The sequence below is a fragment of the Oncorhynchus mykiss genome, chromosome 10 (genome assembly GCF_057628025.1).
Source record: "Oncorhynchus mykiss isolate SJ-2025 chromosome 10, ASM5762802v1, whole genome shotgun sequence".
NCBI classification, from domain to species: domain Eukaryota; kingdom Metazoa; phylum Chordata; class Actinopteri; order Salmoniformes; family Salmonidae; genus Oncorhynchus; species Oncorhynchus mykiss.
Window position 1 is genome coordinate 48,456,751 of NC_143031.1, and position 12,319 is coordinate 48,469,069.

General features: G+C 41.5%; 1 protein-coding gene across 2 annotated transcripts; it reads right to left on the reverse strand.

The window, feature by feature from the left end:
• Nucleotides 1-1,459: 1,459 nt before the first annotated feature.
• On the reverse strand, nt 1,460-10,470 carry LOC110533132 (arrestin-C-like). Of its 2 annotated transcripts, XM_090186949.1 has the most exons (13): nt 10,387-10,470; nt 5,427-5,458; nt 4,435-4,465; nt 4,230-4,290; nt 4,084-4,128; nt 3,710-3,963; nt 3,534-3,607; nt 3,229-3,367; nt 3,024-3,108; nt 2,873-2,945; nt 2,625-2,762; nt 2,449-2,532; nt 1,460-2,331 (listed from the first exon to the last, which is right to left on the reverse strand). In XM_090186949.1, exons 2-13 carry the CDS (start codon nt 5,432-5,434, stop codon nt 2,229-2,231), a joined length of 1,095 nt encoding a protein of 364 aa, XP_090043075.1. In that variant the 5' UTR covers nt 5,435-5,458; nt 10,387-10,470; the 3' UTR covers nt 1,460-2,228. The 2 variants fall into 2 exon arrangements, with proteins under 2 accessions (XP_090043075.1, XP_090043076.1); XM_090186950.1 differs by lacking the exon at nt 10,387-10,470 and having other exon boundaries at nt 5,427-5,505.
• Between the last annotated feature and the right edge of the window lie 1,849 nt (nt 10,471-12,319).

The following is a 12,319-nucleotide window of genomic DNA, read 5'->3' on the forward strand; positions in this document are numbered from 1 at the left end:
CATAATTTATGCAGCAGCATAAAATACATTTTTGGACTCACCTTTGGACTCACCTCACTTGAACAGGAAGGTGGCGCAGCAGTCTTTCTAGTGGGCTCTAGAAAGAGGCCCGAAATTCCGACTTAGAATTCCGAGTTGGATGACCATTCAAACTTATTTTCTGTATTTCCCAGTCAGAGATGGTTTTATCTGAGTTCCCAGTCGTCTTGAACTCACTGAAGTCTGACATTTCCCCCTTTTTCCATGATATCCAATTGGTAGTTACGATCTTGTCTCATCTCTGTAACTCCCCTATGGACTTGGCGAAGGTTGAGAGCCAAGCCGCAATGCTTCTTGAAACACTGCTCCCTTAACTCGGAAGCAAGCCGCACCAATGTGTCGGAGGAAACACTGTCAAACTGATGACCGAAATCAGCTTGCAGGCACCCGGCCCACCACAAGGAGTTGCTACAGCACGATGAGACAAGGACATTGCTGCCAACCAAACCCTCCCCTAACATGGATGACGCTGGGCCAATTGTGTGCCGCCTTATGGGTCTCCCGGGCACAGCCGGCTGTGACACAACCTGGGATCGAACCCGGGGCTGCAGTGAGCACTCATTGTTGAATTTGCGATTTCCAACTTGTTGTGTAATGTCCAATAGCCGATGAGCACCGATACGTTTTATCTGTAATTTCTCTTCAATGATTGAAAAGGATTTGGCAGTAGATTACCGACTTGATGCATGATGATGACTGCTTGTCTAGCTTGCTAGCTAAGATTTTGAAAGTATGATGTTCACATGATCAGTCCAATCAAAGCTACGGTAGATATAACGTGATTTAACGTCATTTTATCTGTGGCTAATGACCTTGAGCCTTCTTGGATGGGCACTTCTAATGTAAGTCTATGGCAGCACTCAAGGGGATTGAAATTTCAAGCTCCACCCGTAGATTTTTCAGTGACATAGTGTCCCCATGAGTGACAGAACACTGAGGCAATCACGGCGCAACTAGAGAACAAATCCTACGCTCCATATTTTCCGCTGGCTGCCCCACCACCATAAAAAGTACTGAGCTAGGCTGAAACACCTGCATTTAGGAGCTGCCTTGCTCAAGAAAGCAAAAAAATACCATGTTTTACATTATTTGCAAACTGATATGTGACACGTATGAATGCCAAAATAACATGCAAAACAGGCTAACAAAAAAAAACTGGTTCAAAACAGCCTCAGCTGCCCTGAATGACGCGTCGCCACTGGTTGGATGTGATCGTTGACTCCCCCCCCCCCATGGATTTATGTGAGAAGTACTAAGTGAATGGTAAAGCGATATGATTCAGATGCATGTCTGGATATCAACATACAGTACAAGCTCACAAAACCACAACTGAAGACATGTCTGTAATAGTCAAATAAATCAATATCGTGTGTTTTTGATGGATGGTTCTTCTTATGAGGTATTCCTGTTTCTTCTTTGGTTTGTTCGTCAGTCTCAATCTGAGCAGCTGTCAACGGCGTTGCTCCATTCGTCTTTGCAGTCCCTCTTTCTTTTCTCTACTGCTGAGGGAATTTACTCAACCTCAAGGGTAACTTCCCTTCTGGGGATTCACAAAACATATACAATCAATATCGCTGCTTGGTGACTGTCACAGATGACTACAGTGAATGACATGTGAACTGAGGCAGTGAACTCTGGTCCTGAAGTAATGCCACAATTACAATGATTCGATTTAGTCACAGGATCACCTGAGTAATCTACAGTTGTTGTTTTACTTAATTGAAATACAACCGCGGGTGCCTTCATGCTAACTCTATGCAGGGCACAGCCTGGCCTCTATAAAGACCAGAGTTCAACAGCCCAACAATGAACAACAGGCACTTCACATCAAAGGTATGTCTACTGTACAGTAGGGTCTATAAGTCTGTCGGATAGAAGATCACCTTCACCCTTAGAGGTTTCTACTCTGGGTAGGGGGAAACATGAGAACAACACAAACTCATAAGGCAATTCAAAAAAACAACACTTAAGCTGAATACTGTGGTGTATGCTACTAATACATGCTTGTTCGTTGTATTCTATAATTTTATGCTCACACTTCTGTTCGTGTAATAGGGTTCATTATGGTAGAAGGGAGAAGAGTAGAATGGTTACATTAGCAGCAACTCTGCATGAGTAGAGAGAGAGACATTGCACCCTCAGCCCATCAGCTCTACTTTGACAGAGATTATTAGACGTGGCAAATCGTATTATTTATTAGGTCCTACTATTCGTTTACCTTGGGGTTTGGGATGCATGAGAATCAGCGGGAGCTCCACCTGTATGTCACTGGCTGTGAGACCTCCCAACAAGCTGAATGGGGGTAAAGAACATAGCAGATTAGAATGTGTTATTTTCCTCCAATTCAATGGAAAGCATGACATTGGCTTACAAACAACAACAACAAAAACTTTTAAGCTAAGCCTTTACCCTCCTGAAGACACCATCAAGTTGACCTTGATTTTGTAGGAGACCAAGATTCCCAACACTTCCTTATCCATACCGGCTCTAATACTAATTGGGGGAAAGGAGAAGATGGTGAGAGATGGACTCAGGTTGTTCCAGTCTAGATCTGAATGTGATAATATCAACGGACTGCCACTCACATAGTGTTGGAGGCCAGGTTCGTGTCCTCGTCCTTCAGTCTGCCTTCCAGCGCCAGGCCGCGCTTCTTCTTGTTTTCGGCCAGTAAGGGGGTGATGGCAAGGGATTTATCGAATGTGCTATTGGCATCTATTGTCTCTCTGTAAGAGAAGGTCGGAGTTGTTAGGACCCAAAGCATCAGGGGAAGAGCACTCCATAAAAGACAAGGTGGAGAGGGACCTTGCCTGAGGGTGGGTTTCTCTCCACTCACCCAAAGTCTTGAGAAAGTACGGTTTTGGTGTATTTGTCTGCGGAGTAGAGAACCACGTCTGTAGTTTGCTCAACTGAAGGAAAGAGACCACCGTTACCAAATGAAGTAGACCATTTTAGTTTAGAATCAGAATCAGTGGTGATAGACTTACCTATGATTTTGATTTTTGTCACTGTTCTGGAGGTTTCATTTTTGACTTTGATGTTGACGTCGATCGGATCTCCATGATAGTAGATCTGACATCAATAAGAAGGCAAAATTGTCTAATGTCTGCATCCCCTTTTCATTATGTTTTCCAATAAAGTTGCTACGGTGGATGCGCTGTAGAATCCAGCGAGGCCTTCTGTGTAACTCACCTCCTTTTCCAGCGAGGCCTGTAGGTGGACAGGCTTGTCCGACATCATGAAGCTCTTGCAGATGTCGGCCCTGGGCCCAGGAGCACCAGTCTCGTCTGGGGCAAACTGGATCTTACGGACGGTCATGCGGGCAGTGTCCCTACAAAAGACAGAGGGGGAAATGAACAAAGTGAAGAAGGGAGGGAGACAGGGAGGCAGAGAGGAAAAAAGGTCATAAAGAAACAAATTGGTTTTAACATGCAGAGAATCCCTAATGTGCGTGAAATATTTCAATAAACAACACAAAGATTTGGAATGCCACTCACTTCCTATCAAGTTTCTCTTCGGGGTCTGCCTCAGTTGCAATGTACGTCTTGACTTCAAAGTCCACACCGCAAGCCTAGGTGTACACAAAAGGTCAATGTAAATATAACGAATCATGGAATTCTATCTATCTGGGGTAAAAAAAACAACAACAACTATTATCAAGGCAAGGGCCTACCTTTCCAGCATTATCTTGTCCTGGCTGGAGTGTGACAGAGCAGGGAAGGTTTGTGGCAATATCGAAAGTGAAGGCACGGCCCTGCTCTCCTGCCTTCTTGAGCAGGCAAACGTGCATGGGAGTGAGGTTGGGTTTGTGGCCAGCATCAGGGTACAACTGGATGTGCTTGACCCAGATGTCTTTCCTAAAGGACAGTCCAATGACATCCAGGTCCTCGCGGCCGTAATGGAAGGCACACGCCAGCTTCACAAACACTGGAGAGAACAGGATAAACATGAACCAGTGCGTTATCATTCCGCAGAATGGCTAACACGAGCAACTTCTCTGTAAAAAAAAAAGAAAAAAAAAAAGGTATTTTGTGAAAGAAAGTGTACCTTTCCTGCCTGCAAGGCTTGCAGGATCAAGTTTCACCACTCCCTCTGTAACACCGATGGGTAGAGATTTGAGAGATTTGCCCCTCAACACAAATGTCGAAACTGGATACGATACATAAGAGCGAAGTCTAATAAGTAAGACTTACCGATAGGGTCCACATTCTGAACATGGTCGACATAGTCTCTCTTTCCCAGGTAAAGGGTGAGCTGAAGAAAGAAAGACAACAACAACAACAAAAATGTCAACGCAGAATGTAACTGGAGCTCTTTCACGTTCATCACAAATAGGCGATGGTCTCTATTTCCGTGGGGCAAGTATTATTAGGGAGACGGAAAAAGGTTTTCACTCACTGTGCCATTCCCAGAGGTTTTCTTGTATAACCTTAGCAAAGATCAAAGAGAAAGGAAACAGTCAAACTCAGCAGCATTCAAACCGTTTCACTGTATAATTGGCACATTCTGAAAGGATTAAAAAAACACACAAAGTTCATTCCAAGTAGTGAAAAAGACAAATGGTCAAATCAACAGTTCATCAAATGTGTGCAGTTGTGCAACTGATGATGACACAACCTGATATAAACATATAATTTATTCTAAATTATGATAACTGGCATGTTTTGTCCAAAATGTTTCCCAATCCTGAGTTTGTAAAATGTGTTTTGTCAGGCCAGCCTGATGGCAGGGGGGCGTAAGTCATGGTCATATGTCGTCTTACAAGAGCAGAGCTGAGGAATTAACCCTTGAGCGTAGTTTTACCTAACCGACTGGATTTGACTTGGGCTGTAAGCCACTCTGCATGAGTGACCATTCATCACATAGTGCTTGGGGTAATCACAGATGCTCAAGTCAAAGCTGCAGCCTTGTCTGCCTCTCTCTCCAATACTGTTGAACTGAATGGAGCCCTCCTTTCATAATTCATCAGGGGAAACCTATTAATTGACTTTGATTAGCACCTTCTGGCAACCAATGTCATACAAACCTTTGGAAGAAACACTGCTCTATGGAGTTTTTCTTAATGAGAGATGAAAAGTCCGAGGTAAGCCTAATGTCTCCGACAAAACAGACAAACCCTTTGTGAACGGTAACACTTTGTGCTATTAATATGCCTGTGCTCAGCGTTGGATAGGACCCAAGTTATTTCTGGTGTGAGCTTTCTCCGGTTGTAGTCAGCAGTCCTCGGAGCTCTTAAAAGTATTGCTTGCCATATTTGTTAGAGACCTTTTCTTATTCTGCTCCATTTAAAGTATACCAGCAAGTAAGGTTATATCAGTTAGACCTACATAAAATAGAAAGGTATGTAACATAGAGTGTTGCTACCATGTAACAGAAAAGGTTTGACTCACTTAGCCATTCTTCAGCCACAAAAGGTGAATTTCTGTGGAAGACAAAAAAACAAACAAAAAAAACATGTGCAATGTGTGACTTTGTAAAAATGACACAACAAAAAGGTGAATGTAGATCACAATCAGGGCGTAATCAGGGCGTAATCAGGGCGTAATCCAGCAATGAGACGGAAGGATGCTCCGTCAGTGTCGAGTGCCAAAGGAAAGGCGGATGGCTAATCTGGTGGAATGAGATTACAGCATCACTGTGAGTTACCTTGAGCCAAATCTTGGCTGGGGATTGTCTTTTCGCACTGCTGCAGTCTGTTGGATGACAAATCTCATCCAATAGACTGCACAGAAAACCGGGACAAAACCTCAAAGTACCCGGGCAGGAATTACACGGTAGCGTAATTCTTATGTCACACTATTCTTCTCACTGCTCAAAGTCAATCTAAAAGGACGGTTTTCATCCTCACGTCCCTGATGGATTCCACACACTGACCAAAGTCCCCCCCCCCCAAAAGCATTTACAAGGTCACAAGGTGTCTTATTTTCCTGAAAGATTTACAACAGACAGATTAATATGAGATCATAACAGTATCAATACACATAAGAGGAGTAAAAAGAAGAATCTAATTTTAGTTGAACTGAAGAATAAGTTTTAGTCAGCGGCGGTCGGTGCCGTTTAAGATGAGGGAGGATTAGCATGGCCTTATTTCTATTACAGCATATTGGATGACTGTCATTCATATTCCATTCACCCAGCTCCATGTAACATCGATAGGTTTAGGCTACCACATGATACTCTGATTTCCCCATATACTCTGATTTCCCCATGAAGGTTTACAACGTAGATCATTTTGAATAATCAAGGTGACATTCAACACCGCCTTGCACACTCTTGCCTGCATCTAGCTGATCTAGGGAGTAATCATTAGTCCAACAGTCGCAAATGTGCTATGAGACGAATTTCTGTATTTTTTTTATCCCCGTTTCGTTCTGTTTGTTTTCGTTTAAGAAAGGTTTTTCAACAGAACCAGTGGAATAAATACACCCCTGTTCACACGCAAACACAGTTCACTTTCATAGCAGCCACATAAAAACAGCATGATCACTTTGTTCATTGTATATATAATTATTTCTCGCAAACTATCTACGCACCCTCCTCCTCTCAGCTTTTCCTTTCACTTGTGTACTTCAGTGCACAACACATCAGCTATCTTTGACCAGGCAAAAAACACTTTCCAAGCTAAACCTTCATATCTGTTACGGTTTTCTTCTGGTGAAAGAGAGGCGGACCAAAATGCAGCGTGGTTATTCATAAACATCTTTAATGAAACAATTTACTTAAAAAAAAAAAAACCGTGAAAACCGACAACATTCCTAACTGGTGCAAAACACAGAGACAGGAACAATCACCCACGAAACACTCAAAGAATATGGCTGCCTAAATATGGTTCCCAATCAGAGACGATAAACACCTGCCTCTGATTGAGAACCACTCTAGGCAACCATAGACTTACCTAGACAACTCTACTATACCACAATCCCAAAACCTACAAAAACCCCAAGACAAAACACACCACATAAATAACCCATGTCACACCCTGGCCTGACCAAAATAATAAAGAAAACACAAAATAATAAGACCAGGGCGTGACAATATCATGACCGCTATAACTGCTACACACAGCCTACATCGTTGTCACGTCATCGTCAACATAGCTACTAGAACTAACGCTACAATCATGCAGTACAGTGTACAGTCAGAAAGCAGTTTAGCAGTGACACCGGTGGGTCCCAGTGGCAATACATTAATAAAACCAAAAGTTTACCTTCACTTACCTTCACTTGGAAGAGGTCCAGTGTTGGGTAGCCATAGCCAGCTAGCTAACATAGCATCCCTCTCTGTTTGTGTTTGAGTAGGCTAAATTAGCTAACTGCATTCTCTAGCTAAGCGAACGTTTAAAAAAAAATACAACCAAATATAGCTATCTCTCTCTCTCTCTCTTTTGCTTCTACCTTCATATTCGAAGAATTGAATTTGTTCATAAGTGTTCAACTATAGTCTTTTCACCACATTTTCTGCACTGCAGTGCTAGCTAGCTGTAGCTTATGCTTTCAGTACTAGATTCATTCTCTGTTATTTTGATTGGGTGGACAACATGTCAGTTCATGCTGCAAGAGCTCTGATAGGTTGGGTCCTCTGAAAGTTTCCATAATTACTGTGTAAGTCTATAGAAGGGGGTGAGAACCATGAGCCTCCTATGTTTTTTATTGAAGTCAATGTACTTAGAGGAGAACAGAAGTGAGAACTATATATGGAAGGGGGTGAGAACCATGAGCCTCCTAGGTTTATATGCCCAATGTACCCAGAGGAGGACAGAAGCGAGAACCATGAGCCTCCTAGGTTTTGTGACATGGTTTAGTGGTGTGAATATATTTACTATAGTTGTATCTATGTTTCTCTTTTTTAATTTAATTCAATTGGTCTTCACTTTCCTCCACTGGTTTTAGTCAACTAGTCACTACACACTTAGACAAAAAGGGTTCCAAAAGGGTTCTTTGACTGTCCCCATAGGAGAACCCTTTTTGGATCCAGGTAGAACCCTCTGTAGAAAGGGTTCTACATGGAACCCTAAAGGCTTCTACCTGCAAAACAAAAAGAGTCCTTCAAAAGGTTCTCCTATGGGGAACGCCGAATAACCCTTTATGGTTCTATTTCGCACCTTTTTGTTCTAAGAGTGTACAAACTGGGCCACAGACGTCAATTCAATGTTGGTTCAACGTAATTTCGTTAAAATGACGTGGAAACAACGTTGATTCAACCATTGTGTGCCTAGTGGGAATGATCATTTCTCGTGTTTGTAATTTGGTACTGCATCACTTTCTATACTCAAGAATGGTGCTGTCCACGGTCCGGATCTCAATACCATGCCGGTATTCAATCAATTGATGAGATCAGGACCATGGAGAGTGCCCTTCTCGAGGTGCATTTGGAGAGTGATGCAGAGACAGTGCACCATTTACAGGTAGTAGTTGACTATATTTCAGTCGTCTACATGAGGTTAAGACTGGACTGGATTGTCAGCAGTCAGCTGTCTTCATAAGAGAGATATGTCCCGCAATGGAATAGTAGTACATTTCTCCTACAAATGGCGGACAATACCAGAAGGCTGACAGAGATTGAACACACCTATATTTCCAGTGTCAGATATCAATCAATGAGACCGAGTAGTTATAAACCTGAGTGTTGCAAACGTTATGCAACTACAGGAAGGATGAAACGCTGCTTTTCCATCGTTGACCTGAATGACCAAAATAATCCTTACCAAGTAATTCACTAATACCTTTTACTATCCCCTACTAAATCAGACTGACATGTATTAACAGGCTAGACACGAGTGTTTTCGAACATAACATTTGAGGCTCATGGTTGTGGAGCGTGTAATATTCAATTAAAGGCAACAGTTCACTTTCAGCTCTGCAGATTTTGCTGCCTGGAGCTAACTATGCAGATAACACTACTGGGTGATCTGAAAAGTCATAGTCAAATCGATCAATAATATAATAATACTTTTAGCAAAAATGTTTATTTTCAATTTGCAATATGTAGAAACAACTTTTGTGGAACATCACAGCACAGTTGAATATGGATGGTGTTAAGAGATAGATGGGAGGGGTTGAATGGAGCTGAAGGTTGGGACTAATAACAACAAATAATAACAAGATAATTCATGTAAAACATACGGTGTCCGTTAAACGTAAATGGGTTAGGAACTTTTGAGAAAGAGCACAGTTTGAAAGAAATGGCAAATGGAAATCAAACCGGATGGACACTAGAAATAGATGGGAGAGGTTGAGGGTCGAGGAAGGACATCAGAAATAGATGGGAGAGGTTGAGGGTCGAGGAAGGACATCAGAAATAGATGGGAGAGGTTGAGGGTCGAGGAAGGACATCAGAAATAGATGGGAGAGGTTGAGGGTCGAGGAAGGACATCAGAAATAGATGGGAGAGGTTGAGGGTCGAGGAAGGACATCAGAAATAAATGGGAGAGGTTGAGGGTCGAGGAAGGACATTAGAAATAGATGGGAGAGGTTGAGGGTCGAGGAAGGACATCAGAAATAGATGGGAGAGGTTGAGGGTCGAGGAAGGACATCAGAAATAGATGGGAGAGGTTGAGGGTCGAGGAAGGACATCAGAAATAGATGGGAGAGGTTGAGGGTCGAGGAAGGACATCAGAAATAGATGGGAGAGGTTGAGGGTCGAGGAAGGACATCAGAAATAGATGGGAGAGGTTGAGGGTCGAGGAAGGACATCAGAAATAAATGGGAGAGGTTGAGAGTCGAGGAAGGACAGGAGTAAAAACAAACAAAATAAAACTATTGTCAAATAAACTGTGTCTGTATGTATAATGTATATAGTATGTATAATCTGAAAGTAGAAGCCTAAGCGTTGTTGTTCACTATTTTACTCCAATTAGGGGATGGGTGGTAGGGTTAGAAAGTAATAAAGGAAAATATATTTTAAAAAGGTACGTATTTATGTATGTATATGTATGTATATGTATGCATGTATGTGTATATGTATGTTTTTATATGTGTGTATGTATAAGTATCTATGTGTATATATATATATATATGATCAAAAATATGTATGGGGGATTGGAAGTGATGCAGATGGAACATTGATACATTGATGGAAGATACAATCTATCTGCAATATGAAAGCTGATATATATATATATATATATATATATATATATATATATACATATTTAAATCAAATAAATAAATAAATCAAAATAACAGTTCACTTTACCCATGAACACAGATGTCCCAATTTCAAAATGTAACTGGAGGGCTACATTTATAAATGAAAGCATTTACCAACTTTTTTCAGCTACATTACAGAGGTTTTGTCAGCATGAATTCGAGACTCAAACCAGAAGAAGCAAAAAGGATGGCTATGTCTTACCTTTTCCGAAAGGTATCAGCGCACCTCTGATGCTCAAACTCCTTGTATGTGTCCGGTGGTCAGAGAGTGTAGTCTCTGACTGCTGACATCACTCTTTATACCCGGACCTCATCCTCCTTCCCCGGCCTAACTCTAACTCTCTTGTTTTAGACGCTGTTGTCCGTCTCTCAATCCAATTATTCAATCAGCAAACAACTTTCTTTTTTTTCCTTTTTTTTCTTTTTTTTACCAGAAATGGTTTAAAAATACCAACAGCCAACTGAAGTAAAATGCTCCATAAATTTAAAAAAAAGTTTACTAGACAAGTCAGTTAAGAACAAATTATTATTTACAATGACAGCCTAGGAACAGTGGGTTAACTACCTTGTTCAGGAGCAGAACAACAGACTTTTAACCTTGTCGGCTAGGGGATTTGATCGGGCAACCTTCCGGTAACTGGCCCAAGAGTCTAACCATTAGGCTACCTGCCGCAGTCTGTTGTTGGTGCTGTGGCTGATCTTGAAGGTCTACTCCTCACAGGGTATTGCAGGGTATTGCAATGAATAGGAAAGAGGCCCCCCTCCCCCTTTTGTAATCGACAACAAAACGTTGTAAATTAACTCAGCTTTTGGCCTTTGAGTTTGCTTAACATGTCTGATATTCATTTGGGATTTTGGCGTTGGCAATTATCTACAACCCCGAGTCAGATGAACTTGTGGATACCATTTGTACGTCTCTGCGTCTAGTATACAGTAAGTTGCTAACTAAAGTAAGTACAATGGCTATCTAGCGTTAGCGCAATGACTGGAAATCTGTGGGACAAAAATAGCATGCTAGCTGTTCCTGTATTCTTCCAGTCATTCTGCTAATGCTAGTTAACATTGGCTTGCCAAACTACCTCTAACGTCCTCGATACTGGACGAAGATATATATCTGAAAAATATCCACAAGTTCATCTGACTCTGGGGAAGTAGATAAAAGGCTTCATTGAACTATCCCTTTAATCGCATTTGGTCTCACATGCCAAGCATCAGGCTTTGCTTACTGAGGATATAGCTATACCATTACTAAACCAAGAGATCATCTGCCACAGCTGATAGTGTTGTTTATTAGTCTGGGTGGCTAGATGTCCTAAGGTCTGAGACACAGGAAATGACCCATTTGAACATCAGATTGGAAGGTGTTTGTGTCTTTGAGTATGTCCAGGTATTTCTGGTAGAGTAACCTGGTGACATCACTAGTTCCCTCAGTGCAGTGAGGGCATGACAGGAGAGCTGTTGGACCTACTGTTATTCAAGAATGGGACTCACTATGTCTGTTCAGAGAGTATGTTCAGACATTATGTGTGTTTACATTGGTATGAATCAACTATGTGAGGAATCTCAGAAGGTCCAGCATTCAGGAACATGTTTACACAACAGCGTGGGGTCATCAATCAGGTACACCGCAGAATCAAGGGAGATTACTTAAATTGGCTCCTATTTCCTTCCAATTACACTTGACTGAAAGTAATTGGATTTGAAAAACAAATTTTATAGTGTTCTCAGGGAATAACCAACTATTAAAATAATTTAATCTACAGTACCAATCAAAAGTTTGGGCACACCTACTCATTCCAGTGTTTTTCTTTATTTTTACTATTTTATACATTATAGAATAATAGTGAAGACATCAACACTATGAAATAACACATATGGAATCATGTAGTAACCAAAACAGTGTTAAAACAAATCATAAGAAATTTGAGATTCTTCAAATTAGCTACCCTTTGCCTTGATGACAGCCTTGCACACTCTCTGCATTCTCTCAACCAGCTTCATGAGGTAGTCTCCTGGAATGCATTGCAATGAACAGGTGTGCTTTGTTAAAAGTTCATTTGTGGAATTTATTTCCTTCTTAATGCGTTTGAGACAATCAGTTGTGTTGTGACAAGGTAGTGATGGTATACAGAAGA